This window comes from Phycodurus eques, chromosome 4 (genome assembly GCF_024500275.1).
Source record: "Phycodurus eques isolate BA_2022a chromosome 4, UOR_Pequ_1.1, whole genome shotgun sequence".
In the NCBI taxonomy this organism is placed as follows: Eukaryota; Metazoa; Chordata; class Actinopteri; order Syngnathiformes; family Syngnathidae; genus Phycodurus; species Phycodurus eques.
The window spans coordinates 1,452,531-1,469,054 of NC_084528.1; the positions used below are offsets into that span (position 1 = coordinate 1,452,531).

The 16,524-nt window shown below is 41.8% G+C and overlaps 1 protein-coding gene across 5 annotated transcripts in view; it reads right to left on the minus strand.

The window, feature by feature from the left end:
* The window catches only part of adgrb1a (adhesion G protein-coupled receptor B1a), a 326,613-nt gene that overhangs the window by 61,946 nt on the left and 248,143 nt on the right, over window positions 1-16,524 (minus strand). For all 5 annotated transcript variants that reach the window (XM_061673608.1, XM_061673606.1, XM_061673607.1 and 2 more), the window contains 2 exons: window positions 14,865-14,931; window positions 9,001-9,086 (listed from right to left, as the gene is read on the minus strand). In XM_061673608.1, the coding sequence (XP_061529592.1) occupies window positions 9,001-9,086; window positions 14,865-14,931 (153 nt within the window). The remainder of the gene's footprint in view (window positions 1-9,000; window positions 9,087-14,864; window positions 14,932-16,524) is intronic.

The following is a 16,524-nucleotide window of genomic DNA, read 5'->3' on the forward strand; positions in this document are numbered from 1 at the left end:
AGGTAGGCTGTCCTATCTCCAGGGTCGTTGTCACCAAGGGGGTTAAAAAGCTCTTTGGGAGTAGGGCCCAAGAGTGGACGAAAACCACTCGGAGTTCCTAAAGGCTTTGGATGTTGTGGGGCTGTGTTGGTTGACATGCCTTGGCAACACCGTGTAGACATCGAGGATAGTGAGTCTGTATTTGCGGACCAGTGTGATCATCCTCTTTTTCATGAAATCATGAAAAACTACAAATGGGTCACATTCATTAGCTTCCCTTCAAGGTCTAGTGGGGAAGTTGAACTTGAGATTCACAAGGAGCTGTGTGCTTTTCGTGCTGGCTGTGGAACAGTGGACCAAATCTACACCCTGAGCAGGGTCTTTGAGGTTATCAGACATCACGTCTATATGTGCTTTGTAAACTTGGAGAAGCCATTCGACCGTGACCCTCGGGGATACCTGTGGGGTGTGCTCTGGGAGTTTGGGGTGTTGTACCACTGATCAGTTTGGTTCAGTCCCTAAAAGACTACTTTTTTTTGTCAGACTTTGATCCACATTGCGGATTTCCTTCCAGTGAGCTTTGGACTCTGCCAAGTATTAAGTATATGATTTTTGCAGATGATGTGGTTCTGCTGGCTTCAACCCTCGCTGGATGGGTTCACAGCCATGTTTGTAGAGGTTCGGAGGAGAATGAGCACCTCAAATCTGAAACAGTGGTCCTTGGGCTTAAAAGGGTAGATGCCCTTTTCCTGGTTGGGAATGAAATCCAACCTCAAGTACAGGAGTTCAAGCGTATTGTTTTTTTTGTTTTTTGTTTTTACAACTAAGGAAAGAAAGGAATACTAGATTGACAGACCAACTGATGTAGTGTCAGCAGTGACGGGGACTCTGAAATGGTCTGAGAAAACAGAATGACAGAAAAGAAAAAAAAAACAGAAAAGAAAAGCTGAACCGAAAAGCAGAGTTCTTAATTTACAAGTTGATCTAGGTTCCCATTCTCACCAATGTCCATGAGCTGTGGGTTGTGACTGAAAAAAGATCATGAATACAAGCGGCCAAATGGGTTCCCCCTGTAGGGTGCACTCCCTTCCAGATAGGGTAGAAGCTCAGAGTAGAGCTGCTTTTCCTACGCATCGAGAGGAGCCCAATAAGGTGGCCTGTGCATTCATTTAGAATACGGCTGGCATGGGAACGCTTTGTGATACCCCACGAAGAGCTGGACAAAGAAACTGGAAATAGGTAAGTCTGGGTTTACATGCTTAGGCCGCTACCCCCTTGACCCGATCCCCAGAAAAGCGAAATTGGATGGATAGATAGATCGATAATAATGACCATAATACAATTTAAGAACAACTAGAAACTGTAAAACTTGGTAACTCACTTTTAACTAACCAACAAAAGTGTCTATTACAAGTACTGGTACTGTACCATATGGAAAATCAGTGAAAAGGTGCAATTGGTGGATCCTTAGAGTATCGTACTAGTTTTGTTGCAGCACGTTATGGGTATTTCAGTGCACTCTGCAATTCTGATTGTTTGCAATTATTTTAGCAACCATGGTGCTGTTAATTCTTTCTTGTTAAAGGCATCTTAAGGTTTGATTTTTCAGTACAGTACAGTATAGCACAACAGAGCACAGCACAGCAGTGATGCAAACATACTCTTCACAAGCCCTGTTAGAAAGTAAAAATGATTATTATTATTGTTATTTTTACTTTACCATGGCTCAAATCGTCAGTCTATGTAAATGAACTGTTATCACCAGACCAAATAGAATGCTGAAAATGTTGGATGGTTACCACTAACCATCATGTTTAGTTACATAAGTCCCCTGATGAACAACAATTTCAACTACCAAATGGAGGGAATAGAAATTTATAGCCTGTGGATGTCCAGATTAAAAACCACATGTGGAAGAAATTCAATTTCAAGTGAAAGGGCAATACACCAGCTCTATGTATACCGTAGGCAGTGATATTAAAAAGCAATCAAAACTAACGTATAAAAAAATCTAAAATCGACGTGGAAAGGAAAGTCAAAAGGTTAAAGGTGGGTGAGTGGCTGGATAGAATGAAGGTAGTCAAGACCTTATCTGGGAAATAAACTTATTGGTCAAAAGATTTGAATCAAATGACTCGCACTACAGTCAATGTATTTAATTGAGTCCAAAATAATGGGATGAAACCTACAGTCAGCATAAAATTAAACCATTCTTGAGTTCAATATTTTGAGTGGTTGTCTAATTTTGTGAGGTCAAATTAATTTGTGCCGGCACGGTGGGTGACTGGTTAGCACATCTGCCTCACAGTTCTGAGGACCGAAATTCAAATCCCCGCACGGTCTGTGTGGAGTTTGCATGTTCTCCCCGTGCCTGCGTGGGTTTTCCCCGGGCACTCCGGTTTCCTCCCACATCCCAAAAACATGCGTGTTAGGTTGATTGAAGACTCTAAATTGCCCCTAAACACCCATAGAAACTGAGTGCAAGTGAGGGAACATGCAAAGTCACAAGAGCTGTGTATATTAATGACAGAATGGTCCCAAACCAAGCTAACAAAGTCATGTGTTTGTGTCTACAGAAACATTCAACGCCGTCACACATGCACAATAAATGTCACGAGGTCTTTAAGCGCATATTCTCCTGTGTGCTTAAGTCAGAAAAGGTGCGCAATGCCTCACTTCTCTGGCTGCACAGATTCTTCCCTCCACTTAAGTAGGTCATATACGCAGCATACCTTGTGGCAGCTACACACTCTGGGTGGAGAAACCCTGGATCGTGGGCGTTCACTGCCGTCGATTTCAGCACCTTTATTTCTCTGCACTCTGGAGGCTATAGTAAGTACAGTGCCACATGAAGATTAAACATCATGTGGCACTTGAAGTTTGGAGGTAGTTACGCCATACTACGTGAAATAGACTCCCGAAAAGCTATCAAAAGTATTCAAACTGCCACTGTCACAAAGTTGTCTTCTTTTTTTTTTTTTTTTTTTTTTTACCATCGACATTCACTTAAAGGTTATTACATTGTTAAATTTGCATATGACAACAGGATGGCCACACAAATACGGGGATGGCAGCACAATATGCCAAAGGATTGTCAATTGGCATGTCTTGGTATGTTCACAATTTTACACCAGTTAAAGGGAGGATACGGTCACCACATAATGTATGTTTTATTGAATATACGGTAATTTATTTTAGATGTCCTCCCCTTGCGTTGAGGCAAACCCGTGGGACACACTCCTGCTGATGCGCTCAACCGATTGAGCACATTAGCTCCTCCCACTCGTTTAGTGACACACTAACATTTTTATTTTTTACACACTAAGGTTAAAAATGTGCAATATACCGGTGACAGCATATCACTGACGCCAATTCGTTCAGTCAGGAGCACAGTATTGCTGATGAATGAAGCGGCGGGCATGTCATCAACAATGCGCGGCGATGATTAACTTCCGTATCTGCTACAGAGATTTGGAATGTGTGTTGTTTTCCAGGTGGATTTCAATGGCATTCGCGTTTCTCAGAAAAACTCCACATTCCAGGAATAATATCCCTTGAACTTCAACGTCATGCCTCTCAGCCGCGCAAATGATACGGGTACGCATGGGAGGTGTGGCAGAAGTCACTGCGGCAGAATCTGCGACCTTGACAGCGTGCAAGCCAGGTGTGTAAAACAAAAAAAACGGCTTATGCGAGAATAGGAGACTACGGCCCTTAAAGAATGGGATAACTGGAGCACATTTCTAATCTTTGGGGAACAGTACCTTTTGGAGTGACAGGTTGAACAGATGGTAGATGGGGCCTACAATGATGTGCTCCAGTTTTAAAAAAAGAATAGGACTAGCCCGTCCAGTCCCGGAGATGTATGAGTGTATAGGTTGAGCAGCTCAGACAGTATGTCAGAGATTTGTACAGAATGAAAGGAGAATGGGGCGGTGTGTCGAAGCGAGTCATTGAGTTGTGGATCCTGTCATGACAAAAGAATTAGTAGGAGATGCTGATTCATCAGATGCACACCCGGCTTTAATAAAGTGCTTGTTGAAGAAATGAACCAACTTAAATTTGTTTGTGACAAAAAGTCACACACTTCGACTGGAGAGGACAGGTGGACTCTGGCACACTAATTGACCTCATACTCACCAACAGACCTGACAAGTACTCATCTGGCGTGTTCTGTCAAAGCCTTTGTGATCACTGTAGCATAGCCTTGGTTCGCAAATCTGCCTAGACAACAGCATCTGATTGTCTCTAAACATCACTCGAGACACTTTAATGAACAGACTTTTTTATATGATCTAGCATTATTACAATGGCACAGAATAAGTCTACTATCCCTGATGCTAAAGATGTCTGGCCTTACTTTACTGCTATTCTCAAAAAAAACATGCTCCTCTTGAGACAATAAGTTAAATATCACTTAGTACATGGTTAAGTCCTCATATGTATAAGCTTATCCATCAGAAACACCGACTGTAGCGAATAGCTAAGACGTCAAAATGAACACAAGACAGGTCATCCAGGAATAAATGTACTCGGCTATTAGACAGGCAAAAACTGGTTACTTTAAATAGCAGCTGCTCACCAGAAGGACAAATCAAAACATTTTGTATACTCATCAAGGCACTTGAAAACAAAAACTTTGCCTCACACTCCTCTTAATCAAATCCGATGGTATTATTGTCAAAAACAAATCTAGGATGGTTCATGGCGTCAATAACACTTTGTCAAAGCCATGTGTGCATGTGATAATTCTGTATCTCATGCTACCTTCTCTCCAGTCCTCTTAGGATTTGCCACTCATTCACCTGCTTCGTTAAGGTATTCCGCACTACTTTTGGTGTGAATGGTTGTTTGTATTTCCCGTAGGTGTGAATGGTAGTGTGAATGGTTGTTTGTTTACATGTGCCCTGCGATTGGCCGGCGACCAGTTCAGGGTGTACCCCACCTCTCGCCCAGAGTACGCTGGGATACGCTCCAGCCTGCCCGCACACCCTAGTGAGGATAAGCGGTATGGATGGGTGGATGTATTATTGAGTACACTACAAAATGTAGATTTTGCAGACAAGCGAAACTTTCTATTTCAGTTTCTGATTTATTATTATTAATCAGTAATACAGTGAAAGTTGGAGGAAATGTGAATATTTACTTTGCAAATTGGTCTACAGCGTGCGCCCCTAAATTCTCTGCTAGTGCCCCTAAAATTTCAAGTTATGAGCCACTGTGCTCCTAGTAAAAAAAGTTAGTCTGTGTCAGGTCTCCTCCCTCCCCCCATTCGGACTGTCTATGTGTTTGTGTGCAGGATTGGAGAGAGACAAGTTGGAGCAGGGCGGGACGGTGTTCGACTGGTTAGCACATCCGCTTCACAGTTCTGAGGACCCGGGTTCAAATCCGGCCTCACCTGTGTGTAGTTTGGATGTTCTCCCCATGCCTGCGTGAGTTTCCCCCATGTACTCCGGTTTCCTCCCATAACCCAAAACCATGCATGGTAGGTTAATTGAAGACTCTAAATTATCCATAGGTATGAATGTGAGTTCGAATGGTTGTTTCTTTCAATGTGCCCTGTGATTGGCTGGCAACCAGTTCAGGGTGTGATTTGCCTCCTGCCCGGACTTAGCTGGGATAGGCTCCAGCACGACCGCAAACCTAGTGAGGATAAGCGGTGTGGAAAATTAATGAAGTTGGAGCAGGGACCCAGGTGAACACAATTGTCATCAGCTGCATATGTAAGCCAGTACTGAAATCCACCTCGTTGCCAGATTGACTTGGGCCCGGTACACACATAAAACAAGGCTGTTATTGTCACGATTTTGCCCCTTCCTGACCGAGCACGTTAAACGCCAGATCTCCAGTACCTTATGTTTTATAAGATTATCCTATAAGAATATCCTTAGGTCTGAGGTGTGTTGATTTGATTTTAGGTCTGAGGTGTGTTGATTTGTCCCGATAACTGGGTCTAAATTGGGTCGGGCCAATAATAATCTTAAATATTGAGACGGCTAAATATTTAGGACCAAACCTCTTCATGTATGTGGGGGAAGCCGACATTTCCCGAGTAATGACGCCATGAATTGTGATGTGAATTGGAATGTAGCCAACCAAAGAAGTGCCCTGACTGAGGAACAACGAAGTGGCCATGAGTGCAAACATGTTTTACCTGATATTATTTTTTGTACAATTCCAATGAAGTTGGGACATTGTGTTAAACATAACAAGAACATTCATTCAAGGATTGCTTGTGGTATGTTCACATACTTTTAATATGATACGGCTCGCACGCAGGCAACAAACTGTTATGTAGCCTAGCAAGGTAGTGCTAGCACATACGGTTGTACGTAAACATGGCGGCGTTCCGTCGAATCATGCTCTAAAGCTTTGGTAAATATTGGGTTGTGCATGTGAATAAATGTTGACAACGGCAAGCATGGGAGGGGATGCGGCGGTCACAATACGCAATCCTATTGGTCGACGTCAAGGTGCGCTGTCGGAGAGTTGTCGTTCATATGTCACACTACACAGAAGATATCCCAAAAAATCTACCTTGCTAGACTTTTCATTTTGACTTCGTAGGGCCAAATCGTTGGTCGTGGATTATGTCACACTACAATAATTTATGTCATTCGACAAAATATGTCTGGGAAATCGGCTGCGATAGCTGATTGGGCCAATATCTGGGCCAAAATCCTGTAGTCTGATCAAGGCATGAACGGCAAGAAGTATGTTCCAAAGCAAGTATTTTTGAGAAGTCAACAGGAAACACTCATGTAACATTGGAAAAATACCCGGAAGTGTCTGTTTGTCTTCGTTTTTGTGAGATCAAGTGGGATCATGTGAGATTTCTGCCTCGAAGGACTTGTTTTGAGACTGTTGGGGAACAGAATCTTAATGTGTGTGGTGTTGTGTGTTGAAATTATTGGAGCACACCACACACAATACGACCAAAACTGTTAAATGCCTGATTTTTGGCATGGCTCAAATTATTATGTCAGTGACTTTTTTTCAATGGCGTTCCTCATTCACACATTGAACTGCATCATCTTTTTTCATAATTTCGACACACACTTTCTATTACCCACTGTGAGACATACTCCGTTTATACCATACAAATACATGGTCTGTACGAGCGTCAGATACCTAAACTTATCTGGCTTCAAACGTGTTAGCATTTCGCTCCCTCATAATAAAAGTGACAAGCCAAGCTTCAGTCCCTATTCTGAAAAGCTCTCATGAGCTAAAATCTAAAGCGATGCAAAGTCGCCATCTACTGGTATTAGTTTGGCCGTAAAGTTATGTCGAACCTTGAATTTCAAAGACGAGCTGGGCAAGACCCTCTTCAACGCCTACACATTGAAAAATGCATTTGACGCATATATTTGTCGGTGGCAGTAAACTTTGGATTTCAGTTGAGTACTATAAAAATCCACGGCAGTGAATGAGATAAGAAAACTATGGGTGTTTGCAATTGGATTCAGCAGATGTGCTTATGGGCAGGGCTAGAACCAGGTCTCTAGGAAGAGGATGGAACGGGCATCCAATAGATTACCAATCACTGATAGCACGGGAAGGGGCTTCTGAGGCTAGTGTGTTCCTGATTGAGGAGCCCTGAGTGAGAGAGAGGGGATTCTGTGCAAACCCAAAAATGACATTTGAGACAGCAAAACAGATGCAGTTGAACAAAGAGATCATTGAAGAAAGAAAACATTTTAGGAAAGCATTTGAATATACCAACAATGATAATGTGGACAGAATAGCCTGCCATATGAAGGAGAGCAGGGTGCACACTTCCTGAAATGCTGTTTGGTTTGAAGTGAACGTATTCAAATGTAATCAAGTGTTTTACATTCACTAAGGAGGATGATATTTGTGACAGTTTGTCCATCTACGAGAATCCAACACTTGGTATTCAACTCATAAAATTCAGCGGAGAAGAAATGGCGATAGCTCACAAGCAACTAGCTATGTGTTTTTTAATTATTATTTCAGTTACAGTGCAGGGTGCACATTTAAAGGATATATTCAGACATATTCATGTAAAATGTATGTATGCACATGTGGATGCAATTAATTGGGTAATTTATGAGATGATATCTGTGTTAATATGATCTTATAGCCAATACAACATGTCTAAAAATCTTGGGGCCCTCAAACTACCCTCCTGACATTTTAAAGCTACAACTACTATTATATTATTTGTTTGTCTGGTGTTCTCTCTTGTAATTTTTTGAAATCATAATACTGATTTTGTAGTTTAAAATGAAATGAAATATCGTATCGCCCACATTCTAAATTGTGACACACTGGATTTTTCTTTGAAGGTTTTTGTGAAGCCCTGCTTCCCGTTACTAGAAACGACCAAAGAGAAGACAAACATGGAATTAATTAATGCTATTTTCACAGAACTGCACACAAAGAACAGCTAGCTACGTCTAAAGAAATGGGATGGATCACCATCTTTATAGCAGTACCTACAACCAGATGGAACTCTTCACATCACATCATCCTTCTTTTCTTATGCTTAATACTTTGGCGATCTGTCATGATACATAAGTTATATGAATTATATTTCTTGACGTCTCTCTCTGCCATCAATTAAGAATCATTTTGGAATCAATTTGGAATGTTTGATCCAAAGACAATGGACCTCATTCATGAACCATTCTTGAGGACACATTTACGCTTTTCAATAACAATGTGGCATTCACCAATGTGTATTTTCTGAAGAACACTCCACAGAATACTTACACACAATTTAATGGATCATTATTGAACATGGAATTGTTTATCGCATCCTACAGTTGTATAATAGTATAGGAATAGGATTTTAAATCCTATATATCATCATTAAAGTGACTTTAAGTTCAAGAATTCTTCATTAATATGACTTAGACTATTTTAAGAACCATTCTAAGAACAAATGTAATTTTTTATGAACATGTTGATGAATCTGGCCCAATAATTCCTTTAGTGAGCTACACCACCAGGCTGGTTATAGGTGACAGTGTAAAAGTGTGGTATAAGGCATACCCCGCCCTCTCCTTTAGTTTCATATCAGTAATGCCGTCTTTGGACACCAGTTTGTTAAAAACGAGAATCCCAATTACCATGTTAACCTGCCAAAAGAAGAGGTGTACAATTAATACATATAAAGACATTTTCTTTTTTGACAGCATGCAGAAATACTATGATCATGACTGATGATCGACAGAATGCAAAAAAATATATATATAATAATCAACACTGCACAAAGTTCTAGCAACTATGTTAAATGTAAATAACAATAATAAGAAAATGATCAGACACCCAATACAAATTGGAGATGTGAAAAGTTAATTTAAATTCAATATTCCGTGAAAAATACATTTTCTATATGTTATGAATACGGGAAGACAGAAATAGTTTTCATTACGACAAACATTATTATATTAAAAAACATAGGAGATGAAAAAAGTACCGATACAAAAGAAAGTACTTTTGTGAGAAATCATTGAGAGAAATAAAACCTCACCTGTTGGGTGACTACATATTTTGCCAATACACCATTCTGTATCACTTAATATGTCATTAAATGATGTCTAGTTGCTTTGTTTTTGCAATCGTGTTGTCGTACATCATGTATTATTGCTATACTAATAATTATTATGCACATAACTGCCATTATAGGAAATACTTTATTTTTGTGATTTCAAAATGATACTGTATGCTGTAAACTGCTCTAAAAAGGTTTAGCATTTCATTCCGAGTGAATGAAGAAGTGAATATAGAATTCAATGCAAGAGCAAAAATTAAACGAAAAGAAGTGCATGTTCCAAATCTTAATAATGTATTAAGACCATAAAGGAAAAACAAATGCTACGTTCACACTGGACGTGAATTGGACGTTATACGCTGCATTAACGCTATTTTGGTTACATCAAAAGTTCAGGTCAGTGTCAGGTTTATTTTTGTCCTCATCTGCAGTGAAGGTAGTTGGGTTAGCTGCTAAATGCGTTCCATACATTTGCCCAAGGCCGGCCCGGTGGCTCTAAATGAGATTTTGGCCCCAAATATATAACGTGTGTCCCATATTCAGACTTGGATGCCCGTACTTTAAAACTGTCTATGCTTTCGTGCCTCTGTGTCTGCATCAATAAATTACACATGGAGTCCTATATGTCTCGCTCTCTCTGCTATCATTCATGATCAACTTACCCTCTCCATATTGTTTAAAACGCATGCACACACACAAACACGTGCGCATACACACACACACTATATGTTATATGCAGTAACATTATACGGTATATAGGCCTGTATCAGTGACCTCTTGGTGAAATGGTTGTCACGTTGTCTGGAAACATCACCCAGACATCTTCCTGGTGAAAGCACAAGCAATATTTTGCTCTCCCGGCTGCCGTAGTCACCGCGACTGATCATTCTCGGCAGTCACGGTGACGTCTCGGCCAGCGACAGGGGGTGGCGTGGGGGTGCTGCTGCCTTCTGGATTGGATGATAACACTGGGGAACAATTTGAAAAAAAAAATTCTGTTGCGTTAGATTTTTATGCTGATTACAAATAAAATTGGCATGCTGATTGCAAAATTGCAGTCCGTTTTTTTTTTTCTAGCACGTCATGTTTACCCTCCAGCTACCCCTCCAGATAAGCAAAATTCCACTGATTAGCTGTAGTAAGACTTGCCAGTTGATTACGATTGGACTCATTTACAGCTATGTGGCAACTTGTTTGTGCAGGCACAATTGAGACAGTGCCGTGAGAGGTGTGTGCAGCTCCCAATAGGTCAGTACTATCAATATCTACATACAGAAAGCTAGCATAGTAGGAATTAAGAGGATTTGTTCTAGCTTTTCTCTTGACCTTGTAACCATGGGCATACCGTTGTAAGTTCTATTTCATTTTATGCTGATTTTTTTAGTTTTCAAAGCTTGTAACTATTCCACCTTAGTGTTTTATTTCCATAGATACATACATTTTTCAGATTTTCATAAGAAAACGGGGATCCTATAGTTCAGAAACTTGACGCGATAGATAAAAACTGAGATCGATTTTGGATTCTGCACCCAAAGACTTGTCAAAAACAGCTGTCAGACCTAACTCAACAAAAATTGTGTTTCCCAGTGTTCCCACTGGCCAGGAGCAGCGGCGGTGACTGATCATGGAATTGGATCGTCTATGGGGTGGCAGAGGGGGCATAGACGTAATGTCCAGATCAGACGCTCATAATTTGTTTTGGTTTTTTTTCTTCGGGGGGGTGACCAGTTACCAAATGGCCCACGGCCCGGTGAAGACCACTGGTCTCGGCCCCTTCTTTTGTCCGGGACATGTGGTGTGAACGAACACCCGCGATCAAACTTCCACGAGTGTCCAGTATGAACGCAGCATAAGATGAAAAACACACAAAGACCTATCATTGCAAGGACATACTAGGGGTTGAACGACTTAATATTTTTTGTAGTTGACGTTCAGTTGATGAAAACTGAGTTGATGTCGAATGATTGATGACGTCATTGATATTTTTTTCAGTTGTCAACTCACTGTTCACGCAACTGTTTACCTCCCTCACGCTCCCCAACACAGACATATGCTCGCAATTGATGACACGCAAGCTACAAATACCTAAATGTACAGTGGTTATGGAAAGTATTCAGACCTCTTAAATGTTTCACTCTTTGTTATATTGCAGCCATTTGCTAAAATCATTTAAGTTATTTTTTTCCTCATTAATATACACACAGCACCCCATATTGACAGAAAAAAACGGAATTGTTGAAATGTTTGCAGATTTATTAAAAAAGAAAAATGAAATATCACACAGCCATAAGTATTCAGACCTTTTGCTGTGACACTCAGCAATATAACAAAGAGTGAAAAATTTAAGGGGGTCTCAATACTTTCCGTACCCACTGTAGCTCAACAGCTGCCTTAGGCCTGGTACACACATAAAGATTTTTAAAACATTTTTTATCTGTGACAGACCCCACACAAGAAGATAAAGAAATTTGGCATTTAATAGTTTTAGTCGTTTTGTGTGTGCTGTTAATATCAACACAGAACACCACACACACAAAGATTCTGTTCAAACAGGAAACTTGAAATCTCGCGTGATCACACGTGAGCTCACAAAACCAAACAAGAACCACATCCGGCTTTGTGCCGATATTTTCCCGAAGTGGCGTTGTTCTAAAAAAAAATTACTTGCTTTGGAAAATAATTCTTGCCGGCTGGGGAACCCACTTTTATACAAAAACTAAACGACATCGGGTAAGATTTTATGCTTATTTTTATATACAGTCGATTCTGTTGAATCAGGGTGCTTCTTGATTGGCTATAATCCGTTCAACGTCAAAATTCACGGCGCCATGACTCAGGAGAAGTCGTTTCTCGCCCACACACAGGAAGACTTTTTGTCATAAATATTGAACACCTTCATTAATTAAGATTGTCGGCCCCGACTCGTTTTAGACCCTAAAGTTGGGACGAATCCATTCTTAACACACATTAGACCTAAAGACAATCTTATAGGATTATTTTATAAGACTCAAAATTATCCGGCATTTGACGTGCTTGGTTGGGAAGGGGCAAAATGAGCACAAAAACGGGCCGATTGTCTTTGTGTGTGTTCCGGGCCTTATCAAATGATAGGCAACCCACAGATATTCTGTAGCTCTCGCTACATGCAGCTCGGACTCTGTGTATCTTTGTTAGCATATACTGTATCTATGTGATAAGCTGTTCTCTGTGACGAAAAGTAACAAAACATCTAATACTGATGAACACTTGCAGTCCATCCTGAGAATCTCAGATACCAAGTATCACGCTCTGGCAAAATGGCATAAGAGCAAAGAATTTTAAGTTTCAATTTATTATTTTAACTACTACTTTTACCATATCTTTACTTTTAACATTTTTCAGGGTTTTTTTGCAGCATACATTTTGGAATTTGTATAATTCTAACGTATTTTTAAGCACAGCAAAATTATTTTAAGTTATTTTAAGTTTAACGTCATTTATTTTAGAGTGATATTGTATCCTGTCTGTTTTGATTCATATTTGTGTTAAAAAGAAAACATTTCATTTTAGTCTGTTCAATAAATGCTTATTATGTTTGACCTGCAACCCAAAGTGTGCTTTGAGTTTTACCCCCCTCTGCGATTGAATTTGACATCCTTGAATTAGGTAGGCGCTAAATTATATTCTCTGTCTTTTCTCTGTTACAGGAGGGCAATTGGGGAATTTTCTAATTGAAGGCTGACGGGAGGATTTAGGCTGCTCGCCAGCAAGCGTTAGCGATTGTCATTTCAAATGGGTATGGTCAACACTTATACATCCATTATATTTGAGGATAGACTTGCATATTTTACTAGTTGGAAACGTGAGTAGGACTAAATGAAACAGTGCTTAAATGGTTCTGGTCCTACCTGGAGGAAAGGAGTTATTTTGTAACCATTGGAAGTGTTCAATCTCATCGAATGGCAATAACCTATGGGGTCCCTCAAGGGTCAGTTCTTGGACCCCTCTTGTTCAGCCTGTATATCCTACCCTTGGGTCAAATTCTACAGAACTTTTATTTTGACCATCCTAGCTATGCAGATGACACTGTTATCTAGAGCAGTGTCTCCAGATGACAACGGTTCAATTGAGGTGTTGTGTCACTGTCTAAAACAGATAAATAACTGGATGAGCCAAAATCTTCTTCAATTAAAACACAACAAAACTGAGATTATTGTTTTTGGCAATGAAGAAAAGAGGATCGCTGTTAGTAATACCTGGAGTCACTCTCTTTAAAAAACAAAGACCAAGTCCGAAACCTTCCGACCTGACTTTCAACAGTCATGTCAAATCAATTACGAAAACTGCTGTCTACCATCTGAAGAACATATCCAGAGTGAAGGCTTGCATGTTCCAGGCAGACCAGGAGCAGCTCATCCATGCTTTTATCTCAAGTAGATTTGACTATTGTAATGGTCTTCTGCGGCTCATTCAGAATGCTGCAGCTCGGGTTCTGACCAGAACAAAGAGGTCAGAGCATATTACTCCAATTCCCAAGTCTTTACACTGGCTTCCAGTCAGCTTTAGAATAGATTTTAAAGTTCTGCTACTGGTCGATAAATCACTAAACGGCTTAAGTCCTGAATACATGAATGAAATGCTACTGGAATATAAACTCAGTAGGGCTCTGAGCTCAATAGACTCAGGTCAAATAGTGGAGCACAGAGTCCAAAGCAAACATGGTAAAGCAACATTTAGCTATTATGCTGCACACAAATGGAATAGGTTGCCAAAACAAGTGACGTCAGCCCCATTTTAAGTCCAGGTTAAAAAGATGCCCATGCTTTTTTGAGCATTTCTACTTTTAAATGATATTTCTTGTAGTGTACGCTGATTTAATTGTATTTAAAAATGTTTTCTTTGTTTAAAATGTTTATAAGGTGTTTTGTTCCCCTTTGTTTTAAAATGTTTTAATCATGTAAAGCACATTGAGTTACCTTGTGTATGAAATGCACTATATAGATAAATCGGCTTTGTTTTGCTTTGATTTAGTGACTATGCTACTGGTCTCATTTCTGGTTAAAATAGTTCTACACGCTTTAGGCACCGCTGCTAGTTTGCTGCGCGGACCCACCCCCTGTTACTTTCAGTGAGGCGTCCATTCTGTTAATGCAAAAACGTTACTGCATTTAGTCGACCTCAAGCCCTAGCCGTCATTGCGGAGTGGTAAAGCCTACGCATCGACTAGTCAAATAGTCAGTTCAACCCCAAGGACACACTGACAAAACAATATCTAATGCCGAGTTACATGCTGAGTTACAATATAGTGAAAGGCTTGAGTTTTGAGGTAATTTGATGCAAAGTTGGTAAAAGGCAAACAGCACAGAGAGAGAAGAAAGAATACCAAGACAACAGCAGCAGCTGGTCCAACAAATGCATAGAGAAGCCCTCCTTCCAGAGACAACCAGCAGCTACAAAAGAGGAGCAGGTAGATATGGATACTATCATACAACTAGAAAATGCAATCTACTGTATGCAGAAATGGCATGTGAATACTGAAGAGCTTATACTGAAATGAAATGTAGTATTAAATGAATTGTTGAAATGTAGAATGTGAGATTAAGTCAGAATTTTGGCAAACAGGTCCTAGGTGAGGGACCAGACAAAGCACAGCTCCAAAAAACCCGATGACGAACAACATATATGGATCTAGGTTTCCCTTGCCCGGACGCGGGTCACCAGGGCCTCCCTCTGGAGCGAGGCCTGGAGGTGGGGCTTGAAGGCGAGCGCCTGGTGGCTGGGTCTGCGCCCATGGGGCCCGGCCAGGCACAGCCCGAAAGGGAAACGTGGGTCTCCATTGCCATGGGCTCACCACCTGTGGGAGGGGACATAGGGGTCAGGTGCAGTGTGAGCTGGGCAGTGGCCGAAGGCGGGGACCTTGGGGATCCAATCCCCGGCTCCAGAAGCTTGCTTTAGGTACGTGGAATGTCACCTCTCTGGCAGGGGAGGAGCCCGAGCTAGTGTGTGGGGTTGAGAAGTTCAGACTAGATATAGTCAGGCTCGCCTCCACAGATGGCTTGGGCTCTGGTACCAGTCCTCTTGAGAGGGGTTGGACTCTGGAGTTGCCCACGGTGAGAGGCGCCGAGCAGGTGTGGGTACACGTACTGCCCCCCTGGCTCGGTGTCTCTACGTTGGGGTTCACCCCGGTGGACGAGAGGGTAGCCTCCCTCCGCGGGTCCTGACTGTTATTTGTGCCTATGCACCAAACAGCAGTTCAGAGTACCCAACCTTTTTGGAGTCCTTAGAGGGGGTGCTGAAAAGCGCTTCCCCTGGGGACTCCATCGTTCTGCAGGGGTACTTCAATGCTCACGTGGGCAATGACAGTGAGACCTGGAAGGGCGTGATTGGGAGGAACAGCCCACCCGATCATAACCCGAGTGGTGTTCTGTTATTGGACTTCTGTGCTCACCACAGGTTGTCCATAACGAACACCATGTTCAAGCATAAGGGTGTTCACACGTGCACCTGGCACCAGGACACACTAGGTGGCCGTTCAATGATTGACTTTGTGGTCGTGTCATCGGACCTGCGGCCACATGTCTTGGACACTCGGGTGAAGAGAGGGACGGAGCTGTCAACTGATCACCACCTGGTGGTGAGTTGGCTCCGATGGTGGGGGAAGATGCCGGTCCGACGTGGCAGGCTCAAACTTATTGTGAGGGTCTACTGGGAACGTCTGGCAGAGTCCCCTGTCAGAAGGAGTTTCAACTGGGGGAGGAGGGGGATATTGAGTCCGAGTGGGCCATGTTCCACGCCTCTATTGCCGAGGCGGCTGACCGGAGCTGTGGCCGTAGTCGGTGCCTGTCGTGGCGACAATCCACAAATCCGTTGGTGTGAGGGATGCCGTCAAGCAGAAGAAGGAGTCCTATCGGGCCTTTTTGACCTGTGTGACTCCTGAGGCAGCTGATGGGTACTGGCTGGCCAAGCGGAATGCGGGTTTGGTGGTCGCTGAGGCAAAAACCCACGCGTGGGAGGAGTTCGGTGAGCCCATGGGGAACGACTTC